General features: G+C 57.1%; 1 protein-coding gene across 1 annotated transcript in view; it reads left to right on the top strand.

Annotated features, from left to right (window-relative positions):
* The window catches only part of LOC140392276 (solute carrier family 25 member 36-A-like), a 118,033-nt gene that overhangs the window by 72,413 nt on the left and 30,933 nt on the right, over positions 1-14,687 (top strand). The window contains exon 4 of the mRNA XM_072477593.1: positions 5,422-5,522. Within this exon, the coding sequence (XP_072333694.1) occupies positions 5,422-5,522 (101 nt within the window). The remainder of the gene's footprint in view (positions 1-5,421; positions 5,523-14,687) is intronic.

A 14,687-nucleotide genomic window follows, 5' to 3' on the forward strand; every position in this document is an offset into this window, starting at 1 on the left:
AAATTTTGAAAAGCATCAGGATAGATAAGTCCCCTGGGCCTGACGGGATATACCCAAGGTTACTACGGGAAGCAAGGGAGGAGATTGCTGCGCCATTGGCAATGATCTTTGCGTCCTTGCTCTCCACTGGAGTAGTACCAGATGATTCCCCTGTTCAAGAAAAGGAATAGGGAAATCCCTGGGAATTACAGACCCATCAGTCTTACGTCTGTGGTGTGCAAAATATTGGAAAGGATTCTGAGGGATAGGATTTATGATGATTTAGAAAAACATAGTTTGATTAAAGATAGTCAGGATGGCTTTGTGAGGGGCAGGTCATGCCTCACAAGCCTCATTGAATTATTTGAGGATATGACGAGACACATTGATGAAGGTCGGGCAGTGGATGTGTATATGGATTTCAGTAAGGCATTTGATAAGGTTCCCCATGGTAGGCTCATTCAGAAAGTTAGGGGGCATGGGATACAGGGAAATCTGGCTGTCTGGATACAGAATTGGCTGGCCGAAAGAAGACAGTGACTGGTAGTGGATGGAAAGTATTCTGCCTGGAGGTCGGTGACCAGTGGTGTCCCGCAAGGATCTGTTCTGGGACCTCTGCTCTTTGTGGTTTTTATAAATGACTTGGATGAGGAAGTGGAAGGGTGGGTTAGTACGTTTGCCGATGACCCGAAGGTTGGGGGAGTTGTAGATAGTGTTGATAGTTGTTGCAGGTTACAACAGTACGTTGACAGGATGCAGAGCTGGGCTGAGAAGTGGCAGATGGAGTTCAACCTTGATAAATGTGAAGTGATTCATTTTGAAAGGTCAAATTTGAATGCTGAATACAGGATTAAAGGCAGCATTCTTGTAAGTGTGGAGGAACAGAGGGATCTTGGGGTCCACGTACATAGATCCCTCAAAGTTGCCACTCAGGTTGATAGGGTTGTTAAGGAGGCATATGGTATGTTGACTTTCATTAACAGGGGGATTGAGTTTAAGAGCCGTGAGGTTTTGTTGCAGCTTTATAAAACTCTAGTTAGACCACACTTGGAATATTGTGTCCAGTTCTGGTCGCCTCATTATAGGAAGGATGTGGATGCTTTGGAGAGGGTACAGAGGAGATTTACCAGGATGCTGCCTGGGCTGGAGGGCATGTCTTATGAAGAAAGGTTGAGGGAGCTAGGGCTTTTCTCACCGGAGCTAAGAAGGCAGAGAGGTGACTTGATAGAGGTGTACAAGGTGATGAGAGGCATGGATAGAGTGGATAGCCAGAGACTTTTCCCCAGGGTGGAAATGGCTGTCACGAGGGGACATAACTTTAAGGTGACTGGAGGAGATGTCAGAGGTAGGTTTTTTACACGGACAGTGGTGGGTGTGTGGAATGCACTGCCAACAGAGGTGGTGGAGTCAGAGTCATTAGGGACATTTAAGCGACTCTTAGGCACATGGACAGCAGTAAATTGAAGGGATGTCGGTTAGGTTGATCTTAGAGTAGGATAAATGGTCGGCACAACATCGTGGGCTGAAGGGCCTGTACTGCGCTGTACTGTTCTAAAGGCCCCCTCCCCCATTCGCTTCTCTAGCATGCTCGCCACATACTTGGTGGTCTCCACATCTTCAATGCCTTCAGGCATCCCCACAATCTGCAGGTTGTGCCTCCTGGAGCGATTCTTGAGATCCTCCAGCTTCTACCTCAGCCTTTTCTGGCTGCTCATCACCATCCCCATCTCCGTCTCCAGCGAGGTCAACCGATTCTCATGCTCCCCCACCGACTCCTCCACGTTTTGGATTGCCAAGCCCTGTTTCTTGGCACCAGCACCTTCGCCAAGTCCTCTGAGGCCTCCTTCCTCTGCCGCTGATACTTGCTGTTGAGGAATTCCACCAGCTGCTCCGTAGACCACTGGGTGGGCAGCATTGTCCCCCTGCTCTCCACCACCTTCTCCTGTCTCGCACCACAAATACCCTCTTGCTCAAGCTGCTGTCTCTTTCTCGTTGCACTTCTCATCCGATGAGCCATAAACCAGCCCCACCAGAGGAGTTTTACCTTCCCTCAGTGCTCATACACCACCTTCCCTCAAATACCACATAATTTGGGTGGGAAAGAGCCCAAAAAAACCACCTTGAGCAGGAGCTACCAAATGTGCGACCACTCACTCCCTGGTCACCACCGGAAATCCGCTTGGTAAGGTCTGACCCAATGGCGAAGTAAGATCCGTATCTGATGGTCCTCCCGGCTACAGTCCCATGTGGACTTCGCCCACCTAAAAATTTGTTCCTTTTCCTGAAACTTGTGTATCCGGACGATCGCAGCCCGTGATGGTTCTCCAGCTCTCGGCCTATAACGCAGCGACCGTTAGGCCCGATCCACCTCCGGAGGCTTCTCAAAGACCTCCTCCCTGACCAGCTCCCGGAACATCCGAATCCGGTATTTCCACCTCCACATCCGAAGACAGGATCAGGTCACTGATTAGACACCGCCCACTCCATCTCTCGAATGGTCACACCCTGCGACTTCATATGCCTATCCACCGGTTCCAAAGTCACACGAAGAGGGGCTCCCTCGATCGCCTTGGAGAGGTCCTCCTGCATCTCCTGCCGATGCTTCTTAAATTCCCCTTTGATGAATTTCCATTAACTGCTCCACGGCGGCGACGACGACGACACAGCAAGCTCCGCTATGAGGGTCATCCACCACTTGGCCCAAGGCTTTATTCTATTTAAGACGGGTGTTGTAACCCGCTGACATTGCGCATTGGAGGAGAAACCTGCACTCCAGTTACTTAGCACTTTTCCCCCATCAAAATGGCCATTAACTGAGTAGAAAGGGCCAACATTTGAGCCTTCAAACCAGAGCCACTTTGTGTGCATGATCAGCTCATGGCCACAACCGTAAATCCCATCAGAGGGTCAGTACTGAGTGAGGGCCACACTCTCAGAGGGTCAGTGCTGAGGGAGGGCACACTGTCGGAGGGTCAGTACTGAGGGAGGACAGCACTGCCGAAGATGAGTACCGAGGGAGCGCTGCACTGTCGGGAGGGTCAGCACTGAGGGAGTGCCATAGTGTGGGAGGGTCAGTACTGAGGATGCGCTGCACCGTCGGAGGGTCAGTACTGAGGGAGCGCCACAGTGTGGGAGGGTCAGTACTGAGGATGCGTTGCACCGTCGGAGGGTCAGTACTGAGAGAGGGCCACGCTGTCGGAGGACCAGTACTGAGGGAGGGCCACACTATCGGAGGCTCCGTACTAAGGGAGGGTCACATTGTCGAAGGGTCAGTACTGAGGGAGCGCCACACTGTCGGACTGTCAGTACTGAGGAATTATTGCACTGTTGAAGGGTCAGTACTGAGGGAGTACCGCACTGTCGAAGGGTCAGTACTGAGGGAGTGCCGAACTGTCGGAGGGTCAGTAATGAGAGAGGACAGCCCTGTCGAAGATGAGTACTGAGGGAGCACCGCACTGTTGGAGGGTCAGTACTGAGGATGCGCCGCACCGTCGAAGGGTCAATACTGAGGGAGGGCCACACTGTCGGAGGAGCCGTACTGAGGGAGGGCCACACTGTCAGAGGCTCAGTACTGAGGGAGGGTCACATTGTCGAAGGGTCAGTACTGAGGGAGTGCTGCAATGTCGGAGGGTCAATACTGAGAGAATACTGGACTGTCGGAGGGTCAGTACTGAGAGAGTGCCGCACTGTCAGAGGGTCAGTACTGAGGAAGCGCCGCACCGTCGGAGGGTCAGTACTGAGGGAGTACCGCACTGTCGGAGGGTCAGTACTGAGGGAGGGTCACACTGTCGGAGGGTCAGTACTGAGGGAGCACCACGCTGTCAGAGGGTCAGACTGAGGGAGCGCCACGCTGTCGGAGGGTCAGTACTGAGGTAGCGCCGCACTGTTGGAGGGTCAGTACGGAGGGAGGACCACACTGTCAGAGGGTCAGTAGTGAGGGAGCGCTGCACTGTCAGAGGGTCAGTACTGAGCGAGTACTGCACTGTCAAAGAGTCAGTACTGAGGGAGTGCCGCACTCTCCAAGGGTCCATACTGAGGGAGTGCTGCACCGTCGGAGGGTCAGTAATGAGGGAGGACAGCACTGTCGAAGATGAGTACTGAGAGAGCGCTGCACTGTCGGAGGGTCAGTACTGAGGATGCGCCGCACCGTCGGAGGGTCAGTACTGAGGGAGGGCCACACTGTTGGAGGACCAGTACTGAGGGAGGGCCACACTGTCGGAGGCTCAGTACTGAGGGAGGGTCACATTGTCGAAGGGTCAGTACTGAGGGAGTGCCGCAACGTCAGAGGGTCAATACTGAGAGAATACTGGACTGTCGGAGGGTCAGTACTGAGAGAATACCGGACTGTCGGAGGGTCAGTACTGAGGGAGCGCCACACTGTCGGACTATCAGTACTGAGTGAGGACAGCACTGTCGAAGATGAGTACTGAGGGAGCGCCGCACTGTCAGAGGGTCAGTACTGAGGATGTGCTGCACCGTCGTAGGGTCAGTACTGAGGGAGGGCCACACTGTCGGAGGACCAGTACTGAGGGAGGGTCACATTGGCGAAGGGTCAGTACGGAGGGAGTGACGCAATGTTAGAGGGTCAGTACTGAGTGAGTGCCGCACCGTTGGAGGGTCAGTACTGAGGGAGTACCGCACTGTCGGAGGGTCAGTACTGTGGGAGGGCCACACTGTCAGAGGGTCAGTACTGAGGGAGCAACACACTGTCGGAGGGTCAGTGGTGAGAGAGTGCTGCACTGTCGAAGGGTCAGTATGAGGGAGCGCCACACTGTTGTAGGGTCAGTACTGAGGGAGTACCGCACTGCCGGAGGATTAGTACTGAGGGAGTACCGCACTGCCGGAGGATCAGTACTGAGGGAGCGCCACACTGTCGGAGGGTCAGTACTGAGGTAGCGCCGCACTGTCGGAGGGTCAGTACTGAGGGAGTACTGCACTGTCAAAGAGTCAGTACTGAGGGAGCGCCACACTGTTGGAGGATCAGACGAGGGAGCGCTGCACTGTCAGGGGGTCAGCACTGACGGAGCGCCGCACTGTTAGAGGGTCAACGCTGTCGGAGAGTCAGTACTGAGGGAGCGCCGCACTGTCGGAGGGTCAGACGAGGGAGCGCTGCACTGTCAGGGGGTCAGCACTGACTGAGCGCCGCACTGTTAGAGGGTCAGCACTGAGGGAGTACTGCACTGTCAAAGAGTCAGTACTGAGGGAGTGCCGCACTGTCCAAGGGTTCATACTGAGGGAGTGCTGCGCCGTCGGAGGGTCAATACTGAAGGAGTGCTGCACTGTCGGAGGGTCAGTACTGAGGGAGCGCCGCACTGTCGGAGGGTCAGTATGAGGGAGCGCCACACTGTTGTAGGGTCAGTACTGAGGGAGCATCAGTACTGAGGGAGCCGCACTCGCACTATCAGTTTTGAGACTAATAGAAAGCTCTCACTTCTTCACCAGGGCGATCTACTTTGCCGCCTATGCTTCTGCCAAGGAGGGGTTCAGCAGCGTCCTGGAACCTGGCACTGCCATGCTACACATCTGTGCTGCCACCGTTGCAGGTATTTCTCTTGCCCAGGTGAGCTCCCGGGCATCAGGCACTGGCCGCAGTCAGAGAGCAAGCAGAACAATTCACCTTCAATTCAGCCTGGGCATGCAGCCAGATGAACGCACGTCCTCTCTCTCTCTCTCTCTCTCTCTCTTCCCCTCTCTAGAGAAACCAACCCCTTCTTCCAAACTTTTCACTAATAATAATAATCTTTAGGGGTGGTATCCTGTTTAGCACTGCTGCCTCACGGCATGGAGAACCCGGGTTTGTTCCTGCTTCAGGGTCACTGTCCGTGTTGAGTTTACACATTCTCCCCGTTTCTGCGTGGGTCTCGCCCCCACAGCCCAAAGTCTCTCTCTCCCTTCCCCTCCCCGTCTCTCTATCTCTCTCTCTCCCTCATTCTTCCCTTCTCTCTGCCTCCCTCTTTCCTCTCTCTCTCTCTCTCTCTCCCCTCTCATTCTCTCCCTCCCTCCCTTCCTCTCCCCGCCTCTCTCCCTCTCCCCGTCTCTCTCTCTCTCTCTCCCTCCCTTTCCCCGCCTCTCTCCCACTCTCTCTCTCTCTCTCTCTCTCCCTCACTGTTTGTCTCCCCGCACCCAGTCTCCATTGCACCCCATATCCCTCTCTTTCTCTCCCCCCTCCCTCCCTCCCTCTTTTTTCCACGTCTCTTTTTCTTTCCTCCCTGTCTACCTCTCTTTCTTTCCTCCTCGTCTCCCTCTCTTTCTCTCTCCCCTTCTTTTTTTTTCCCTGTCTCCTTTTTCTTTTCTCCTCGTCTCCCTCTCTTTCTTTCCTCCCCATCTCCCTCTCTTTCTCCCCCTCCCTCTTTCTCCCCCTCCCTCTTTTCCCCCTCCCTCTTTTTCCCCCTCCCTCTTTTTCCCCTCCCTCTTTTTCCCCCTCCCTCTTTTTCCCCTCCCTCTTTTTCCCCCCTCTTTTTCCCCTCCCTCTTTTTCCCCCCTCCCTCTTTTTCCCCCTCCCTCTTTTCCCCCTCCCTCTTATTCCCCCCTCCCTCTTTTCCCCCTCCCTCTTCTTCCCCCTCCCTCTTTTCCACCTCCCTCTTTTCCCCCTCTCTCTTTTCCCCCTCCCTCTTTTCCCCTCCCTCTTTTCCCCCTCCCTCTTTTCCCCCTCCCTCTCCCCACCCTCTATTCCCCCCTCCCTCTTTCCCCCTCCCTCTTTCCCCCTCCCTCTTTCCCCCTCCCTCTTTCCCCCTCCCTCTTTTCCCCCTCCCTCTTTTCCCCCTCCCTCTTTCCCCCTCCCTCTTTCCCCCTCCCTCTTTCCCCCCTCCCTCTTTCCCCCTCCCTCTTTCCCCCCTCCCTCTTTCCCCCTCCCTCTTTCCCCCCTCCCTCTTTCCCCCCTCCCTCTTTCCCCCCTCCCTCTTTCCCCCCTCCCTCTTTCCCCCTCCCTCTTTCACCCCCCTCTTTCCCCCTCCCTCTTTCCCCCTCCCTCTTTTTCCCCCTCCCGCTTTTTCCCCCTCCCGCTTTTTCCCCCTCCCTCTTTTTCCCCCCACCCTCTTCCCCCTCCCTCTTCTTCCCCCCTCCCTCTTTCCCCCCTCCCTCTTTCCCCCCCTCTTTTCCCCCTCCCTCTTCCCCCCCTCTTTTCCCCCTCCCTCTTCCCCCCCCTCTTTTCCCCCTCCCTCTTCCCCCCTCCCTCTTTCCCCCCTCCCTCTTTCCCCCCTCCCTCTTTCCCCCTCCCTCTTTCCCCCCCTCTTTTCCCCCCTCCCTCTTTTCCCCCCTCCCTTCCCCCTCCCTCTTTTCCCTCCTCCCTCTTCCCCCCCCCTTTTTTCCCCCCTCCCTCTTTCCCCCTCCATCTTTTCCCCCTCCCTCTTTTCCTCCCTCCCTCTTCCCCCCTCCCTCTTCCTCCCTCCCTCTTCCCCCCCTACCCCCTTTCCCCTTCTCTCTTCCCCCCTCCCTCTTTTCCTCCCTCCCTCTTCCCCCCCTCCCTATTTCCCCCTCCCTCTTTTACCCCCTCCCTCTTTTACCCCCTCCCTCTTTTCCCCCCTCCCTCTTTTACCCCCCCCTCTTTTACCCCTCCTCCCTCTTTTTCCCATTCTCCAGCTCTTTCTTCCCCACCCCCCGCCTCCCTCTCTTTCTTTACCCCCGTCTCCCTCTCTTTCTTTCCTCCCCATCTCCCTTTCTTTCTCTCCCGGCCCCCTCCCTCCCTCTCCCCCTCTCCCCTCCCCCTCCCCCTTCCCCCTCCCCCCTCCCCCTCTCCCTTCCCTCCCCCTCTCCCTTCCCTCTCCCTCTCCCTTCCCTCTCCCCCCCTCCCTCCTCCCCCCTCCCTATCCCCCACCCTCCCTCTCCACCCCTCCTCTCCCCCCCTCTCCTCCCCCTCCCTCCCTCTCCCCCTCCCTCCCTCCCCCCCACTCCCTCCCTCCCTCCCCCCCACTCCCTCCCTCCCCCCTCCCTCCCTCTCCCCCCCCACTCCCTCCCTCTCCCCCCCACTCCCTCCCTCTCCCCCCCTCCCTCTCCCCCCCCACTCCCTCCCTCTCCCCCCCCTCCCTCTCCCCCCCACTCCCTCCCTCTCCCCCCCACTCCCTCCCTCTCCCCCCCCACTCCCTCCCTCTCCCCCCCTCCCTCTCCCCCCTCTCCTCCCTCCCTCTCCCCCCCTCCTCCCTCCCTCTGCGCCCCCACCCTCCCCCTCTCCCCCCGCTCACCCCCCTCTCCCCCCCTCCCCCCGCTCACCCCCCCCACTCCCCCCTCCCCCCCCGCCCCCCTCTCCCCCTCCCACTCCCCCCCTCCCCCTCCCCCCGCTCACCCCGCCCTCCCCCCTCTCCCCCCGCTTCCCGCTCTCTGCCCTCTGTCCCGCTGTCTTTCTGTCTCCCCGTCCCGCTCTCTTTCTGTCCCTCCGTCCCGCTGTCTTTCTGCTCCCCGTCCCGCTCTCTTTCTGTCCCTCCGTCCCGCTGTCTTTCTGCCCCCCCCCCCGTCCCGCTGTCTTTGTGTCTCCCCCGTCCTGCTTTCTTTCTGTCCCCCCCGTCCCGCTCTCTTTCTGTCTCCCCGTCTCGCTCTCTTTCTGTCTCCCCCACCCGCTCTCTTTCTGTCCCCCCCGTCCCGCTCTCTTTCTGTCTCCCCCGTCTCGCTCTCTTTCTGTTCCCCCCGTCCCGCTCTCTTTCTGTCTCCCCGTCCCGCTGTCTTTCAGTCCCCCGTCCCGCTGTCTTTCTGTCCCCCCCGTCCTGCTCTCTTTCTGTCCCCCCCGTCCCGCTCTCTTTCTGTCCCCTGTCCTGCTCTCTTTCTGTCCCCCCGTCCCGCTCTCTTTCTGTCCCCTGTCCTGCTCTCTTTCTGTCCCCCCGTCCTGCTCTCTTGCTGTCCCCTTGTCTCCCTCTCTTTCTGACCCCTGTCCCGCTCTCTTTCTGTCCCCATCACCCTCACGTTCCCCCATCCCGCTCTTTCTTTCCCCCATCACCTCTCTTTCTATCCTCTGTCTCCCTCTTTCATTTCCCCCGCCTCCGTCTCTTTTTTTACCCCTGTCGCCATCCCTTTCTTTCACCCCGTCTCTGTCTCTTTCTTTCCCCCGTCTCTGTCTTTTTCTTTCACCCCTGTCTCTGCATCTTTCTTTACCCCTGTCTCCGTCTTTTTCTTTGCCCCCATCTCCCTCTCTTTCCCCCGTCTCCCTCTCTTTCTTTCCCCCTGTCTCCCTCTCTGATATGCCATCAATTAAGACGGAAAACGCAGATGCATTAACTGTGGCTTTAATTGACTTACAACAGAGCTGGCGGTTTGCCCCAGAATGAGGCAGTGTGAGAGGTCGGCAGCTTATATACCCAACCCTAGGGAGAGGAGCCATGGGCAGGGCCAAAACCGTACAACATGTAATATAGTGGCAATACTGTACAACACGTAATACTGTGGCAGCACAATACAACACAGTGGTTTCACCACATTCACCCCCTGTTTTAAAAAAAAAAAAAGTTCGGCGGGGGTGAAGTGAACAAGTTGCGTCAGAGATTGAGTCTGACGGGGGCTTTGATTGTCTGCCGTGACCGCCTCAGTTTCGGCTGTGGTGTGGGTATCAAAGTCGGCTGAAGCGTTGAGGCCTGTGTGTCCGGGAGCAAGACAGCTTCTGTGTTCTCAGGCGGGTGGGCAGCAACGGGGGAAGGGGGTATAGGGTCGGGTCGAGTAGTAGTGGAGAGGGGAGGAATAGAGTCGTGAGCGCCGGTGACAGTCGCTGGGGAACCTGCGGGTGCCAAATCCCGAAGGGAGACTGTGTCCTCCCGCCCGTCATGGTGAGCCACGTAGGCGTACTGGGGATTCGCATGGAGGAGAAGGACCCTCCCTGCCAGACGATCCGACTTATGAGTCCTCACATGTCGCCGGAGGAGGATGAGCCCTGGAACCGTCAGCCAGATCGAGAGCGAGACCCCTGAGGTGGACCTTCTGGGGAAGGCAAACATCCTGTCGTGGGGGGGCCACATTAATAGCGGTGCAGGGAAGCGACCGGATGGATTGGAACGCATTGGGAAGGACCTCCTGCCAGCGGAAGACAGGGAGACCTCTAGACCGTAGGGCAAGAAGGACAGCCTTCCAGACCGTCGCGCTCTCCCTCTCCACCTGTCCGTTCCCCCGGGGATTGTAGCTGCTGGTAGTCCTGCTTGAGGCGATGCCCTTGCTAAACAGGTACTGACGCAGCTCATCACTCATGAAGGAGGAACCCCGATCACTATGGATGTAAGTGGGGAAACCGAACAAGGTGAGGACACTGTTCAGGGCCTTGATGACTGTGGCAGAGGTCATGTCTGGGCATGGAATGGCGAAAGGGAAACGTGAGTACTCGTCAAGGATGTTGAGGAAGTACACGTTACGGTCAGTGGAGGGGAGGGGCCCTTTGAAATCAATGCTGAGGCGTTCAAAGGGGCGTGAGGCCTTTACCAGGTGTGCCCTGTCTGGCCGATAGAAGTGTGGTTTGCACCCCATGCAGACCTGGCAGTCCCTGGTCATGGTCCTGACCTCCTCGATGGAGTAAGGCAGGTTGCGGGCCTTGATATAATGGAAAGGCCGGGTGACCTCCAGGTGACAGAGGGCCACAGTCGGTCTACTTGTGCGCTGGCACAAGTACAGCGGGAAAGGGCATCTGGGGGCTCATTAAGCTTCCCAGGACGATACCGAATATCATAGTTGTAGGTGGAGAGTTTGATCCTCCACCTCAATATCTTATCGTTCTTGATCTTTCCCCACTGTGTGTCACTGAACATGAAGGCACCCGACCGTTGGTCAGTGAGGAGAGTGAATCGCCTGCCGGCCAGGTAATGCCTCCAATATCGCACAGCTTCGACAATGGCTTGGGCTTCCTTTTCGACGGAGGAGTGCCGAATTTCGGAGGCATGGAGGGTACGGGAGAAGAAATCCACGGGCCTTCCTGTCTGGTTGAGGGTAGCGGCCAGGGCAAAGTCAGACGCATCGCACTCTACCTGGAACGGGACGGATTCGTCCACAGCGTGCATCGCGGCTTTGGCAATATCCGCCTTGATACGGTCGTAGGCCAGGCGAGCCTCAACCATCAGGGAAAAAACAGTGGATTTGATGAATGGGCGGGCCTTGTCCGCATAATTGGGGACCCATTGGGCATAGTATGAAAAGAACCCCAGGCATCTATTTAGGGCCTTGGGGTAGTGGGAGAGGGGGAGTTGCAGGAGGGGGCGCATGCGGTCGGGGTCGGGCCCTAGGACTTTGTTTTTCACGACGTAGCCAAGGATGGCTAGTCGGGTTGTGCGGAAAACGCATTTCTCCTTATATGTCAGATTAAGGAGCTGGGCAGCGTGGAGGAATTTCTTGGGGTTAGCGTCGTGGTCCTGCTGATCATGGCCGCAGATGGTGACATTATCTAGATATGGGAACGTGGCCCGCAGCCCGTACTGGTCAACCATTCGGTCCATCGTTCGCTGGAAGACCGAGACCCCATTGGTGACGCCGAAGGGAACTCGGAGAAAGTGGTAGAGGCGGCCAGCTGCCTCGAAGGCAGCATACTGGCGGTCCTCCGGGCGGATAGGGAGCTGGTGGTACGCGGACTTCAGGTCCACGGTGGAGAAGACCCGGTACTGCGCAATCTGATTGACCATGTCAGAAAGGCGGGGAAGGGAGTACGCATCGAGCAGCGTTTACCGGTTGATTGTCTGACTGTAGTCGATGACCATCCGATGTTTCTTCCCAGTCTTGAGGACCACCACTTGAGCTCTCCAAGGGCTGCTACTGGCCTCTATGATTCCTTCCCGCAGGAGCCTCTGAACCTACGACCTGATGAAGGTCATTTCCCGAGCACTGTATCGTCTGCTCTTAGTGGCGACGGGCTTACAGTCTGGGGTGAGGTTGGCGAAGAGCGACGGAGGGGCGACCTTAAGGGCCGAGAGGCTACAGACGGTGAGTGGGGGCAGGGGTCCATTGAACTTCAGGGTGATACTCTGGAGGTTGCACTGGAAGTCGAGACCCAGAAGAACTTCCGCGCAGAGGTGTGGGAGGACGTAGAGCCTGAAATTTTTGGAATCTACGCCCTGCACCGTGAGTCATGACACAGTACCCACGGATTTGCACGGTATGCGACCCAGAGGCCAGGCAGATTCTCTTGGCTGCGGGTAAAACGGGAAGGGAGTAGCGCCGTACCGTGTCCGGGTGTATGAAGCTGTCTGTGCTCCCAGAGTCAAAAAGGCAGGCCGTCTCGTGGCCGTTGATCTGGACCGCCATCATAGATTTTGCGAGGTGGCGAGGCCGAGACTGGTCTTGGGTGATGGAGGCGGCCACGGGACGGCGGGCTGGCTTCGGACGGCGGACGGGCTTCGGACAGCGGTCGGGCTGGTCGAGAGTAGCAGAGGCCAGCTGACGGACGGGCGAGCCGGGGTTCCGGGAGGCGGCGGTGGACTTCGTAAATGGCGTCGGAGATGCGGTGGTGGACTTCAAAAATGGCGTCAGAGATGCGGCTGTGGACTTCAAAAATGGCGTCGGAGATGTGCCGGTGGACCTCAAAAATTGCGTCGGAGATGCGGCGGCGGACTTCAAAAATGGCTTTGAAGATGCCGGTGCCCCCGACGTCCACGAGGGTGCTGCGTGGTCGGAGGCATCGGCACCCATGTTACGGAAGGCCACCTCCAGCGATTCAGCAAGCTGCACCGTTTCCCGGAGGTCGAGTGTCTCCCTCTCTAGCAGGTGCTGGCGAACGCAGTGTGAGTCAATGCCGGCAACATAGGCGTCCCGGATCAGAAGTTCGGTGTGCTTAGTAGCCGACACCGCCTCGCAGTTGCAGACCCCACCGAGCACCCGCAAAACGGCAGAAATTCTGCCAGCGACTCTCCAGGGTGCTGACGCCGTGTGGCAAGGAGGTGCCTGGCGAACAGACCGTTAACTCGTTTCACATACCGTCCTTTCAAGAGATTAATGGCTTCATCAAACAAGGCCGCGTCCCCGGAAGATGAGAAAAATTTGCAGGCTCACCCGGGAGATGAGGACTCGAAGCTTGTGGTCCTTGATGACGGCGACGGCGGCAGAATTGATGAAAGATTCTAGACAACGTAGCCAGTGTGCGAAGATGACATTGGCGTCGGCTGATTGGGGTCTATCTGCAGGAGGTCTGGTTTGAGGCACGGATCCATGTTAAACAGCTCTTTAATTTAATGTAAGTCAATTAAATTGATACACCATCAATTAAGACGAAAAACGCAGAGTGAATTAACCATGGCTTTAATTGACTTACAACAGAGCTGGCAGCGTGCCCCAGAATGAGGCAGTGTGAGAGGTCGGCAGCTTATATACCCAGGCACTAGAGGGAGGAGCCACGGGCAGAGACAAAACCGTACAACATGTAATATAGTGGCAATACTGTACAACACGTAATACTCTGGCAGCACAATACAACACAGTGGTTTCACCACACTCTCTTTCTTCCCCCCCCCCCCCCGTCTCCCTTTCTTTCTTTCTTTCCCCCCGTCTCCCTCTTTCTTTCCTCCCCATCTCCCTCTCTTTCTTTCCACCCCATCTCCCTCTCTTTCTCTTCCGTCCCTCCCTCTCTTTTTTTTCCCCCCGTCTCCTTTTTCTTTCCCCAGTATCCCTCTCTTTCTGTCCCCCCCGTCCCACTCCCTTTTTGTCCGTTCCCCCCCCCCGTCCCGCTGCCTTTCTGTCTCCCCATCCCGCTGTCTTTCTGCCCCCCCCCCCCCGTCCCGCTGTCTTTCTGTCCCCCGTCCCGCTGTTTTTCTGCCCCCCCCCCCCCCCCCCCCCCCCTCTCCCGCTGTCTTTCTGTCCCCCCCGACCCGCTGTCGTTCTGTCTCCTCCGTCCGGCTCTCTTTCTGTCCTCCCGTCCTGCCCTCTTTCTGTCCTCACGTCCTGCTCTCTTTCTGTCCCCCAGTCCCGCTCGCTTTCTGTCCTCCCGTCCTGCTCTCTTTCTGTCCCTCCATCTCCCTCTCTCTCTGTCCCCCCGTCCTGCTCTCTTTCCGTCCCCCCGTCCCGCTCTTTCTTTCCCCCCATCTCCGTCTCTTTCTTTCCCCCCTCCCTTCTCCCTCTCTTTCTTTTCTCCCCGTCTCCCTCTCTTTCTTTCCTCCCCGTCTCCCTCTCTTTCATCCCCGCCTCCCTTTCTTTCTTTCCTCCCCCCGTCTCCCTTTCTTTCTTTCTTTCATCCCCCCCCCGTCTCCCTCTCTTTCTTTCCTCCCCGTCTCCCTCTCTTTCTTTCCTCCCCGTCTCCCTCTTTCTTTCCTCCCCGTCTCCCTCTTACCCCCCATCTCCCTCTCTTTCCCCCCGTCTCCCCCTCTTTCTTTCCTCCCCGACTCCCTCTCTTTCCCCCGTCTCCCTCTCTTTCTTTCCGCTGTCTCCCTCTCTTTCTTCCCACCCCCCCCGTCTTCCTCTCTTTCTTTCCTCCCCGTCTCCTCTTTGTTTCCTCCCCGCTTCTCTCTCTTTCTTTCCTTCCCGTCTCCCTCTCTTTCTTTCCTCCCGGTCTCCTCTTTCTTTCCTCCCCACCTCCCTCTCTTTCTTTCCCCCCATATCCCTCTCTTTCTTTCTCCCTGTCTCCCTATCTTTCTTTTCCCATGTCTCCCTCTCTTTCTTTCCCCCGTCTCCCTCTCTTTCTTTTCCCCTGTCTCCCTCTCTTTCTTTTCCCCTGTCTCCCTCTCTCTTTCCCCTCGTCTCCCTCTCTTTCTTTCCCCCGTCTCCCTATCTTTCTTTTCCCATGTCTCCCTCTCTTTCTTTCCCCCCCATATCCCTCTCTTTCTTTCTCCCCG

This window comes from Scyliorhinus torazame, chromosome 16, assembly GCF_047496885.1.
Source record: "Scyliorhinus torazame isolate Kashiwa2021f chromosome 16, sScyTor2.1, whole genome shotgun sequence".
Lineage (NCBI taxonomy): Eukaryota > Metazoa > Chordata > Chondrichthyes > Carcharhiniformes > Scyliorhinidae > Scyliorhinus > Scyliorhinus torazame.